The sequence below is a fragment of the Poecilia mexicana genome, unplaced genomic scaffold (genome assembly GCF_051168715.1).
Source record: "Poecilia mexicana isolate PSO_F unplaced genomic scaffold, ASM5116871v1 scaffold_13, whole genome shotgun sequence".
In the NCBI taxonomy this organism is placed as follows: Eukaryota; Metazoa; Chordata; class Actinopteri; order Cyprinodontiformes; family Poeciliidae; genus Poecilia; species Poecilia mexicana.
The window spans coordinates 32456959-32469811 of NW_028263382.1; the positions used below are offsets into that span (position 1 = coordinate 32456959).

Below are 12853 nucleotides of genomic sequence, written 5' to 3' on the forward strand. Positions count from 1 at the left end.
CAGAAAAGTTCATTGGCTTGCACTCTGTTGTATAATATTTTCTATAATGGTTGTGCTTCATTGCTTTCATGATTTCACTATCAAATAAACAATGATTATTACATACAACCCACAGAAGTCAAGAATGTGGCCCCTATAAAACAAAAACATCTTGGAGTCACATGAAATCAGATACAATTAACAATAACATTTCATGTTTTTATTGCCGTTTGATTGTTGTTTTAAAACAGACTTGGTTAACAGCAGTCTAACTTTAAGATCTGAACATTGTACAGGACTAAAACAATTTATTTTCAAACTGTCAGTTTATATTTGAGTCACCATTTGAAAAATGTTTTGCCTTTCTTTGACCAGCAGAGAAACCTTTTCTCAATGTGCTTTCTCAGACTCTGATCCCTGAAGCCATAAATTAGCGGGCTGAGAAAGCGAGGTATGAGGATGAAGCAGAAGAAATTAAAAAGGCGACATCCTCAGGTGGCCAGTTTGTGTGGAGCACAATTAGAGTTTCGGAGATGGGCTGGGTGAAAGCCAGCAAGCATAGCAGCAGCTGGAAGCCGTGCAGCAGCACGGTGTGCATGGCTTTGCTCACTGAAGCTCTGTCCTGCCGCATCTTCCTGGTATCCATCACAATCCTCACATAGGTGAGGATTGTAAGAGGATGATAACACCTACCACTGCAAAGGAAAGTACATACACAGCAAGCCGATAAACTCCCTGGATTGGAGACTGGTTGATAACTGTAAGTTTGCAAATCATGCTGGTAGAGAGGACATCTACAGGACTGTGGTTCCCAATGAAAAGCTCATTAATGGCGAATATGAAGCTGATGATCCACAGAGGCAGAATAATGATCCAGATACGGTCTGAGCGCCAGGAGGCCGGGCGCTGCAGAGGGTAGAAAATGGCAACATAACGCTCCAGTGACATGGCAGCCAGAATAAAGGTGGTGTTCTGAAAGGTACAGGAACACACTAAGAGCAGAGGGATACAGAACAGAAGAGGTAACTTGACCCGACTCATCACACAGAGGAAGAGTAGCACAGATGATAGGATCTGCAGGGCGTCGTTGATCAGCATGTGTGTAAACAGGATGTAACGAGATGTGTCCAAAAACTGTTTATGAGAGGCAAAGATCTGCAGCATGACAACGATGAAGCACAGGAAGATGCAGAAAAACGGGATTACCACACACACCTTGACGATCACAGAGAAGCTTTTTGGGGACGTTGCATTGATAGAAACCACAGTCAGATTCTGCATTTTGCTGCTGTGAACAAATAATTCCTGTCAGTGAAAAACATAGACATTCAGTTGGCTTGAACATAATGAAAGAACACAGAACACAATCTATTAATATTCAACATTTTCCCCATTGACTAGACTTCACTCCTGTAACAATCCCCTCACCAGTCAGTGGAGCTCAGACGTTTCTACTTTTCACTGCCTTTGAGGAGAAGCATTTAAGGAGGAGTCTCCTCAGTAAGTGAATTTCAGGACACATTCCAGTATGTAGACGTGGACCTTAGTCCTCCAGAGAAACACTGCTGTCGCCAAGTGTTATGATTCCCATTAGTGATGGACTTCACAGGGGAGAAAGACAAACAACAAAGGTTGGCAACTTCTTATAAAAGTGAAACCTTCCGACCAGTAAAACTATTAAGAACATTTCTTTTCATTTTCTCTGCAAACATCCTCCTTAGAAAACGCTACACAATACACTGAAAGAAAGTTGATCCAAATTACGTTTTGCTGCAAGTGTTGATAGCCATGAACTTTTCTTATTTTTAAACCACATCATCCAAAGGTGTGGAAAAGGTGTGATACCTGATGCCATGTGTTGGTGTGCAACACTCATGGTCACAACCATTTACAAGACGTAAAATATGATGAGCAAGTGATGCGGCTTTTATACTTGATGCGTTGGTTGGCACAATATTCTCTGAAAAGACAGCCCTCATATAAAGGATTTATATAAGTGCCTGAACAGATGACCCTGCTGTGCACCTTCCAAATAGACCATTTAGAGTGAAAGATGGCATGCTTAATCTGCACCAAGTTATTAAAAAAAATGATAATATGCACACCAAGGTGCATAGACTGAGGAAAAGATGTGATAAGTACCAAATCAAATCTCTACACTACAGGCACTGCTATGTCACATATGTGAACATTAGGCATACTCAGATGTTGATCATTTTTAATAGAAAAAGTCCATCATATCTCTCTGTACACAGGAAGGCTTCAGTCACTGTGACAGAACTCCTTTGTTTCAGTTGCATTTACAAGACCTTTTCTATGGCCATTGAGATTGAGGCTGCCGTATGTTTTTAGTTGTTTAATAAAAGATCATGTCCGTTTGACAGCTTCGGTGGATAATAATAATGATAAGAGCTGGAGATCAACCCTGGTTTCCCCAGCAACACAGCCTGCAAGTACCCCACTATGAATCGATGTCACAGCATGTCCAGGTCTTTGGAAAAAGTTAATCATTCCTAAGACCAAAACAATTACTCCTTCTCCGTCAACCATTTTGGACATTAAAAAAATAAAAATAGATAAATAAAAAATCACAGGTATTAATTTGTGCAGTGCAGGCTGCCAAGGATGCTGTGCACATTAATACTTGCTTGCTTGCAAAACTTGGGGATGATACATTCAATCTAACTATCCACTTAGAGGGCAGAGGCCTTCTGATGTCTGTGTGAACCTTCTAGGGACCCCAGTGAATTTAATTTGAACTCTGAAAGAAAAAAAAATAATAAACTGGTGACCTGTCCAGGGTGTGGACACAGGGTGTGGACAGGTTGCCATTGGCTGACAGGCACCAGGTGAATTGCATAAGGGTAAGAGGATGATCAGTCATCATGGAGCAATGTTAGCGCAGATACACCTCTGTGGGGTTCATGTTTAACAGATGCCGACCTGCAAAAGTTGTTAAGCTTATCTGCAGAAACTGTGCACATATTTGCATAAATCAAAGTAAAGCAAACTGCCTGATTTCAAGGGTTCAGCCTGTTCTTGTTTGTTTTAATCTAAAATGATATTTAGTCCTATAAATTACAGAGCCTTTAAGTTTTTAAACTTTTTTGAGCTTCATATTAGGTTATGATGAACTACTTAGGTCAGGTGTAGACAGCATCACGGAGAAGCACTGTTGTGTCAGAAAGAATAGGAGTTTCTTAAAGAGACAGAGGCCAATTTCAAGCCATCAGATACGACCATGATGCGAAGTCAAAAATGATGTGCTATATTTGATATGTAGTGTTTTCATAACAACTGAATGTAACATAGTTAGAGGATTTTGTTATAAAATATGTGCCGGAACCATGTCCCCCTTTAAGGATGAAAATAATATTCTGTTTCAGTTTGTTTAACAAAATATTTTCTGAATCTGCTTGGCCCAGAATGTGATGTAGGTCTGAAGAGTAGCGCCTGCAGCTGTACGGCTGTACGGCTGTACGCGCTGAGATTTTCCTTAAGAACATAAGAAGGAAAATTTATTGGATTCTTTATTATCTAATCTGTTTGCTATTAACAAAATTGTGGAGACAGAAAAAAATATATTTTGTGTCAAAACATCCTGTACGTAGCCCACATCTGTGTAAATCTCTGGGGGTGGGGACCTGTACATCCTAAAACTAAATGCTATGGGTCAGTTGATGTTTGTTTATTAATTGATTGTGAAAAGCATAGGGTAAGCAGAGAAAAGTTAAAACAAGAAATTAGGAAATATGATGTGGAGACACTAAGAATGATTAAGATATCAGTTAAACATTATAAGATAAACGAAGAAGTTATAAATTTTTAGTTTTATTTTTTTTTAACAAATTAATTATCATGTCACCAAATAAGATCAAGAAAAAATTTTTTTTTACAGTAAATCTATTGAAGTACAGCAGCAGAGAAGGATTAACGCAGAGGTTAATCATTGTTTTAACTTTTAAAAATGTCACACAGTCAATCTGTAGGAAGTTTTTCACACCATGAAAGCCTTTACATAGTCAGTGAGCAGATTTCTTTCAGGTCTGTAGCAAAAGAGGATAAATACTCAGTACTAAAACAATTTATTTTCAAACTGTCAGTTTATATTTGAGTCACTATTTGAAAAAGGGTTTGCCTTTCTTTGAGCAGCAGAGGAACCAGCTTCCAATGTGCTTTCTCAGACTCTGATCCCTGAAGCCATAAATCAGTGGACTGAGAAAGCGAGGTATCAGGATGAAGCAGAAGAAATTTAAGAAAACAATGTCCTCACCCAGCCACTTTGTGTGGAGCCCAATGAGAGTTATAAATATAGGCTGAGTGAAACCCAGCAAGCACAGCAGCAGCTGGAAGCCGTGCAGCAGCACGGTGTGCATGGCTTTGCTCACTGAAGCTCTGTCCTGCCGCATCTTCCTGGTTTCCATCAAAATCCTCACATAGGTGAAGAGGATGATAACACCTACCACTGCAAATGAAAGTACATTCACAAAAAGCCGATACAGTTCATGGACTGGGGATGAATTCATGACAGTATTTTTGCAAAGCATGTTTGTAGAGAGGACATCTACAGATTGACCATCTTTCCCGATGAAATACTCAGTGATGGGGAATATGAAGCTGATGATCCACAGAGGTAGAGTAATGATCCAGACACGGTCTGAGCGCCAGGAGGCCGGGCGATGAAGAGGGTAGAAAATGGCAACATAACGCTCCAGTGACATGGCAGCCAGAATCAAAGTGGTGTTCAGAAAGGTACCAGTAGACACAAAGAACAGAGGGACACAGAACAGAAGAGGTAACTTGACCTGACCCATCAGAGTGAGAAACGTTAACACAGAACACACAATGTGTATGGTGTCATTGATCAACAAATGTGCAAACAGAATGTAACGGGAAGTGTCCAAAAACTGTCTGTGAGAGGCAAAGATCTGCAGCATGATGGCGACGAAGCACAGGAAGACACAGAAAAACGGGATCACCACACACACCTTGATGATCACAGAGAAGCTTTTTGGGGAAGTAGCATTGATAGAAACCACGGCCCGATTCTGCATTTTGCTGCTTTGAAGAGATAATTCCTATTTAAGAAAAACATAGTAAGTAAGTAAGTAAGTAAGTAAGTAAACTTTATTTATATAGCACCTTTCACAGACATGAAAATCACAAAGTGCTTTACAAAAATGGAAACACATCAATAATAAAAGAATATAAAATCAGTGACAATAAACATCATAAATTTGAGTTTGCACAAAAAGAACGGACGAATACAAAATAGAATCTATTAATGCTCAACATTTTCCCCATTGACCGTATTTCGCTCACCTACCAATCCCTTTATCAGTCAGAGGAGTTCAGACTTTTCTACTTCTCATGGTGTCTTTGTAGAGATGTGTTTCAGGTTGGATCCCCTCCTGCTCAGGTTATGTTCCATTATGTAGACTTGGACTTGGACACACCACCATCGCCAAGTGTTACTATTCCCATTGGTGACAGATTTCAGAGGGGAGAAAGACTAATGACAGAAGTTCACAAAACCTCTTAAAAAAGTGAAACTTTCCTTCTTATAAAACTAAGAAGAAAACATGATTTAATCTTCCCTGTATTCTGGTTAATAAACATACATAAACTTACATTCTGAAAGGAAATTTACCCAAAATACATTATGCTGCAAATGCAGTTAGCCATAAACTTTTTCACATTTCCAACCTCAATAAAGACAACCGGGGTCCCAGAATTGAACCTTGGGGTACACCACATGTTACTCTGATGAACAGTTACTTATCAAGAGAACAAAGTCCCTATTCTTTAGCTAAAATTCAAACCACTTTAATTACTGTGCCAGACAGTCCGACTCAGCTTTGTGGTCACATAAGTAATATTTCATGTTCAGCTGTGTCAAATCCTGTGCTGAGGTGTAACAGAAGCGACACTGTGGTTCTTCCGCAGTCTGTATTTTTGTGGATGTCACTGAACATTTTGACTAGATTGGTCTCAGTATTATGATGAGCGGTACTGAAAGCAGGAAAACCAAACTCAAAGATGTCAAAGGATTAATCATTGCTTAGAAGGCAGTTATCTATTGAAACACAGTTGCTTCAATAGTTTTGCTGATGAATGTAAGTTTGGACATTGGCCTGTAATTCTGCAGTAGTGATTTGTCCAAATTGTTCTTTCTGATCAGTGATTTGATAATTGCTCTTGATGCAGCCTGGGTTGACAACACCTGATGAGAGGAATGAGTTTACAATTTAATCAGGTCAGATGCAATAAAATCCTAGCTGTGCAGCAGTTAAATAATGATTTTAGGCATTATTTTTGCCTAAAACCATCTCACTACTGACCTTCGGTCAAGCGGTTTTTAGGCAGTTGAATTTTTACATCAGCATCGCTTCCGTATCTATACTTTTGCAGTTTTTCGGCCATTCAGGATGATTTTGTTCGGGTTGTCCAACTGTTTGTGGTCCTAAGGTTTTCTCTCCAGTTGTTCGACTAATATTAAATTGGTTAATGCTGTTTTTTTATGTAATTTTTACGGATTTTGCAGGAGCTCTGAAAAGTACGTCTTACGCCATATCTTGCTCACCAGCGCCCCCAGTTGTAGTTTCTGAAAATAAAAAATGGCAAGACGAGTCTGAAAAATCGATAAATACAGCGACAAAGTGGATAAGTTGACGACATCGCTTCTTTTGTTCTTATCACAGTCCCACTCATCCCCACACTCAGCTGTGTCTCTTGGCTCCGCCCATTTTGCTGGAATTTTTCAAAATTTGCCAGGGGTGGGGTCTAGCTTTCAGTGGTTGGTTAGTTACACAGTAACAAAAGTTGTGGGGAGGATAACCAGAGGAGGAGCTTAATTAATTTATAATTTATTCTAAGTTTTCATGGCTGATTTGGTGACTTTTAGCCATTTGATCAACATTGATTGGTTGTTTAATATTTTCATGGTTTATTTTGTAGAGCACAGCAATAAAGACTCAAGACCTTCACTGACTGGAAGGTCAGCTATGCTTTTAGGAAACAGTTGGAGCTGGCACTGTTTCCATTTCATCGGTGATGAAATGGTGTTTCTGTTTAACAAACACTTTCAGATCAGGATTATTGCATAACAGCATGGTCTTGTAAAATGTTCTTTGAAAACTACTTGGTAATACAGGACTTTGGGGCATGAGCCATTCTAGCTGCTGAGTTAGATCAGTAAGATAAAGCATTGTGACCATCTGTTTAGTAGTATTTAGGCCCCTTTTTTACTTCAAAAACAACCCTAATCTGTTCAGGCAATAGTGCCCAGGTCCAGTCCTCAAGAGCCTTCATCCTGCAACTTTTAGATGCATCCCTTCTCCAAAACACCTGAATCAAATGAACCGTTCATTACTGGGTCACTGCAGAGCTGAAGGACTCCTGCTGAGTGAAATCAGCTGTTTGGTGTTCCTGTCAAAAGGGGGCAACAGCGTTGCCAGGAATGCCTAACAGAGAACACCACCTTACCCCTGTTTTAAACAACCTTCCCCTGCTTTACTTAACAGAGTGTTAGTTGTAGTATTTACACCAGAAGGCTGCCGATTGACCAATGGAGACTTATGTTTCAGTTATGAATCAAAAGCAACTCTAAACTCTTGGCTTTTTAACCTTTATTTAAAGAAACTCACTGTAGGGCTGGGAAATAAATCAATACAACTTATATTGAGATATGACATCTTTTTATTCCTTTTATTAAAGTTCCGTAGCTTTGCACATCACATTTATTTTCATTTATTTCCCTTAACATCATCAATCAAGATAAACTTGTACTTTACTTAATTGGTTAAAGTTTTACTTATTAAATGTTAGCTGTACCTCACCCGAGCGTGTAAAATTTGTAAAAGTTGATTACAAATTATTCAGAAATGTTCTTTGGCTTGGAAAGCAAATATATTTTCTATAATGGTAGTGCTTCATTGATGCCTTAATTATTTTACTATCAAACAAATATATTTTTGACTTGCATCCAACTTAAGTCTAAGTGCACGGTCAAAAATGTGGCCCTTGTACGTTTTTGATACCAATAACTCTGAAAAAACAAACAGTATTTGAGTCGTACAAAATCCTCCAGAATTAACAGTAAAACGCATGTTCTTATTATTTAATTATGTCAAAGTAGACTTAGTTATAATTACTCAATGTTAAAACATTTTATTTACAGTTTATATGTGATTAAAACTTGAATCACTATTTGAAAACTATTTTTTTCTTTGAGCAGCAGAGGAATCTGTTTTCAATGTGCTTTCTCAGGCTTTGATCCCTGACACCATAAATGAGCAGGCTGAGAAAGCGAGGCACCAGGATGAAGCAGAAGAAATTAAAAAAAGCGACATCCTCAGCCAGCCAGTTTGTGTGGAGACCAATGAGAGTTTCAGCAATAGGCTGAGTAAAAGCCAGCAAGCACAGCAGCAGCTGGAAGCCGTGCAGCAGCACGGTGTGCATGGCTTTGTTCACTGAAGCTCTGTCCTGCCGCATCTTCCTGGTTTCCATCACGATCCTCACATAGGTGAAGAGGATGATAACACCTACCACTGCAAAGAAAAGTACATTCATAGCAAGCCGAAACAGTCCGTGGATCGGAGTTGGGTTAATAACAACAGGTTTGCAAAGGATGTTTGTAGAAAGGACGTCTACACTGGAACTATGGTCCCCCATGGAAAACTGAATGATGGGGAATGCAAAGCTGATGATCCACAGAGGCAGAGTAATGATCCAGATACGGTCTGAGCGCCAGGAGGCCGGACGCTGCAGAGGGTAGAAAATGGCAACATAACGCTCCAGTGACATGGCAGCCAGAATCAAAGTGGTGTTCAAAAAGGTGCTGGTAGACACGAAGAACACGGGGACACAAAACAGAAGAGGTAACTTGACCTGACCTATCACAAAAAGGAAGAATAGGACAGAGGAAATGAAGTGCATGGTATCGTTAATTAGCAGGTGTGCAAACAGGATATAACGGGAAGTGTCCAAAAACTGTCTGTGAGAGGCAAAGATCTGCAGCATGACAGCGATAAAGCACAGGAAGGCACAGAGCAATGGGGTCACTACACACACCTTGATGATCACAGAGAAGCTTTTTGGGAAAGTTGTATTGATAGACATCTCAGACCGATTCTGCATTTTTCAGCATTGAATAGATATTTCCTATTTAAGAAAAACATAGTAAATTTGAGTTTGCACAAGAAGAATGTAACAATATAAAACATAATCAATTAATGCTTGACATTTTCCCATTGACTGTATTTCACTCACCTATCGATCCCTTTATCACCCACAGGAGCTTAGAGTTCTCTACTTCTCATGTCTTTGTAGAGACACGTTTCAGGAGAAAACTCCTGCTTATCTGAAATGCTGAGGTTACGTTCCAATATGTAGACTTAGACCTCAGTCCTCTAAGGACGCACCATCATGGCCAAGTGTTATGATTCCCATTAGCCACAGAGTGGAGAAAAGCTAACAACAGAGGTTCATAAAACTTTAAAAAGTGAAACTGACAAAATTAAGAAGAAAACATGATTTTCTGCATTCTGGTTAATAAACTCTACACAGTACATTCTGAATGGAAATTTACCCAAAATACATTGTGCTGCAAGTGAAGCTAGCCTTGAACTCTTTTTTTTTCCAACAACAAACCTCAGTGGCTTTTATTGGGATTTGTGTGATCTTTGATAAAGTTAAAGTTGGTTGATACGTTTTTACAGAACTATTACAAATATGCCCAAAATTTAAGTCACGTTTATTAGTATAGCACCTTTCAGCATCAAAGCAGTACAAAGTGCTTTACAACATAAAAACATCATACAGAAACTAACTATGAAAGTGTCATGGTGTGTAGTTTGTAAGTGGACAGAAATGCAGATGACAGAGGCATTGAGTGGATGGTGAAGAATAATTAAGTGAAAATATAAAAAATACACAAGAAGGAAATCAGCAAGGGGCATGAGAACTCTGACAAAACTAGAGATCATAATACAAGAGTCTGCTGGCCTGGCAACGAAGAGGCAGGAACCTTTTACTGGAGGACAACGGTGGCAGAGGCACTTGAAGCATGGAGGACTTTGGCAATCCAGGAGCCCACGAAGAGGCTCTGGAGGTGGAGGGATCCCGGAGGGACCCACAAAGAGAATCTAGAGGGCAACCTTTTGGACGGTGGAAAGCACGAAATGGATAAAGAGGCCGGCCTCTCGACCAGTGGTGCTTGTTGCCCGCAGCACTGTGGCAGCTGGAGAGCTTCAAGCTAGGGGCCTGGCATCAGAGGAGCTTGGAGTTTGACTGCCGACGTCAGAGGAGCTAGGAGCTTGGGGATCAGCGTCTGCTGAAGGCCCTTAAAATTCTCCCCTTAAGATTGGGGTATGTCTTAAACCCATGTAGGGGCTCAGGAAGGCAACCCAATTAGGAGTTTGGGTCCAGGGGACCCACTTACTGGCACTGGTTAACCACTCACAGGCACAGAGGACTGAGGCGGGTCGTCCTCGACCGCCTCGGAGACTGGAGAACATTATGGAGTTCAGGGGATGAGTAGCCTGGACCCCAGGAGCTAGCCATGCAGCCTGGGAGTTTGGTTGGGGTACCGACCCTTTGGCTGTTAAGTCCAGTGTCAGAGTCTGGTCCGCATTGCCGGCAGTTAGTCGGGCTCGTTTCTGGTGAGAGTTGGACTCCGCCAAGGCAAGCATACACTTGAACTCTAAACACAAACATAATTTATTTCTACAACAACAAAGCTCAGATTAACCTTAGTTTTGCTTTATAATTAACATTTTACTAATTATTTTTCTCTAAGTCATAAAGGAGATGTTGGGCTTTCTTCAAGCAAATGTATTTATTTCAAACAGGTTTTAAAAAACAATTGAACAGGCAAGAAGTAGGACAGAGAAAAACATGTGCATACATAACCAAGAACAAAATAATTTGTTTACCACTACTTCTCTGTTTGAAAAGGAAATATTAACTTATAAAAAACATTTTTATAGGAAGTGCAGAGAGGGGCCAGCAACACAGCAGGAAGATTTCATTTTAATGGCATCACACAGTTAATTTATAAGACTTTTCCACACAATGAAAACTTTTGCCTTGTAACTTATTAGATTTTCTTATAATTACAAAAAGACTAATTTTGCAAACAAGTAAGACTTGAAGTAAACTTGTTATTGTTAACTCTTGGCTATACATCATTAAAGTGTGTAAAATTAGCAAAAACTTGTCAGAAGTTTTTGCTACTCGAAGATAGTGTAGGAACATTGTTGTTAATTATATTATATGATGTTTTTTTCTATTAAGGCAGTGTTTTTATGTTACTTCAAATGATCTTGCTATCAAAATATGTATATATTTTTGACATACCTCCCACCTAAGGGTAAGAATACAGCAGAGAATGCGTGCCATTTGGTACTTGTACCGAAAGACTCTGTAGTTACAAAATGATGAAAAATATCATTTGCAAGTAACTAAATTCTCCATAATTAACTGTACAACTTCCGTAATGATGTTACTGTCATTTAATTACAATAACAAGTCTATTGTTTCAAAATAGACTTGGTTAACAGCTGTCTTGCTTAAGGATCTGCACATATTGTGTTTGTACAGGACTGAAACATATTTTTAAACTCAGTTCATAACTGATTAAAATCTGAGTCACTATTTGAAGAAAGGCTTATCTCTCTTTGACCAGCAGAGAAACCTATTCTCAATGTGCCTTTTCAGACTCTGATCCCTGAAGCCATAAATTAGTGGACTGAGAAAGCGAGGTATCAGGATGAAGCAGAAATAATTAAAAAAAGCGACATCCTCAGCCAGCCAGTTTGTGTGGAGACCAATGAGAGTTTCAGCAATAGGCTGAGTGAAAGCCAGCAAGCACAGCAGCAGCTGGAAGCCGTGCAGCAGCACGGTGTGCATGGCTTTGTTCACTGAAGCTCTGTCCTGCCGCATCTTCCTGGTTTCCATCACAATCCTCACATAGGTGAAGAGGATGATAACACCTACCACTGCAAAGAAAAGTACATTCACAACAAACCGATATAGTCCCTGGATCGGCGACGAGTTAATGACAGCAGGTTTGCAAAGGATGTTGGTAGAGAAGACATCTACAGTGAGAGTAAACTTCCCGATGGAAAACTCAATGACGGGGAATATGAAGCTGATGATCCACAGAGGCAGAATAATGATCCAGATACGGTCTGAGCGCCAGGAGGCCGGGCGCTGCAGAGGGTAGAAAATGGAAACATAACGCTCCAGTGACATGGCAGCCAGAATCAAAGTGGTATTCTGAAAAGTACCGGTAGATACAAAGAGCATCGGGACACAGAACAGAAGAGGTAACTTGACCCGACCCATCACACAGAGGAAGAGTAGCACAGAGGATAGGATCTGCAGGGTGTCATTGATCAACATGTGTGCAAACAGGATGTAACGGGATGTGTCCAAAAACTGTCTGTGAGAGGCAAAGATCTGCAACATGACAGTGATGAAGTACAGGAAGACGCAGAACAATGGGATTACCACACACACCTTGATGATCACAGAGAAGCTTTTTGGGGACGTTTCATTGACAGAAAGTTCAGTCCGATTCTGCATTTTGCTGCTCTGAACAGATAATTCCTGTTTCAGAAAAACACAGTAAATTTCAGTTTACACAAAAAGAATTAAAGAATACGTATGCTCAACATTTTCCCCATTGACCGTACTTCACTCACCTATCAATCCCTTTATCAGCCAGAGGAGCTCAGACTGTTCTGCTTCACATGACGTCTTTGTAGAGATGTGTTTCAGGAGGTATCACCTCCTTAACTCAGATGTTTAAGTCATTTTCCACTATGTAGGCTTGGACCCGATTCCTCTAGAGACACACCACCATTGCCAA

General features: G+C 40.0%; 3 protein-coding genes and 1 pseudogene across 3 annotated transcripts; all 4 read right to left on the minus strand.

The window, feature by feature from the left end:
* Positions 1-317: 317 nt before the first annotated feature.
* Positions 318-1260, minus strand: LOC106927691 (odorant receptor 131-2-like; annotated as a pseudogene).
* A 2378-nt stretch (positions 1261-3638) lies between these two features.
* On the minus strand, positions 3639-5033 carry LOC106927695 (odorant receptor 131-2-like). Its single transcript, XM_015003433.2, has one exon. The coding sequence runs from the start codon at positions 5031-5033 to the stop codon at positions 4098-4100; it is 936 nt and encodes a 311-aa protein (XP_014858919.2). The 3' UTR covers positions 3639-4097.
* Positions 5034-8184: 3151 nt separating this feature from the next.
* On the minus strand, positions 8185-9117 carry LOC106927690 (odorant receptor 131-2-like). Its single transcript, XM_015003428.2, has one exon. It carries the CDS (start codon positions 9115-9117, stop codon positions 8185-8187), a length of 933 nt encoding a protein of 310 aa, XP_014858914.2.
* Positions 9118-11631: 2514 nt separating this feature from the next.
* Positions 11632-12567, minus strand: LOC106927689 (odorant receptor 131-2-like). Its single transcript, XM_088011420.1, has one exon. It carries the CDS (start codon positions 12565-12567, stop codon positions 11632-11634), a length of 936 nt encoding a protein of 311 aa, XP_087867546.1.
* Between the last annotated feature and the right edge of the window lie 286 nt (positions 12568-12853).

What these genes read in the sequence shown, in the direction of transcription:
- LOC106927689 (XM_088011420.1), bottom strand. Translation starts at nt 12,567, where the DNA reads ATGCAGAATCGGACTGAACTTTCTGTCAATGAAACGTCCCCAAAAAGC.
- LOC106927690 (XM_015003428.2), bottom strand. Translation starts at nt 9,117, where the DNA reads ATGCAGAATCGGTCTGAGATGTCTATCAATACAACTTTCCCAAAAAGC.
- LOC106927695 (XM_015003433.2), bottom strand. Translation starts at nt 5,033, where the DNA reads ATGCAGAATCGGGCCGTGGTTTCTATCAATGCTACTTCCCCAAAAAGC.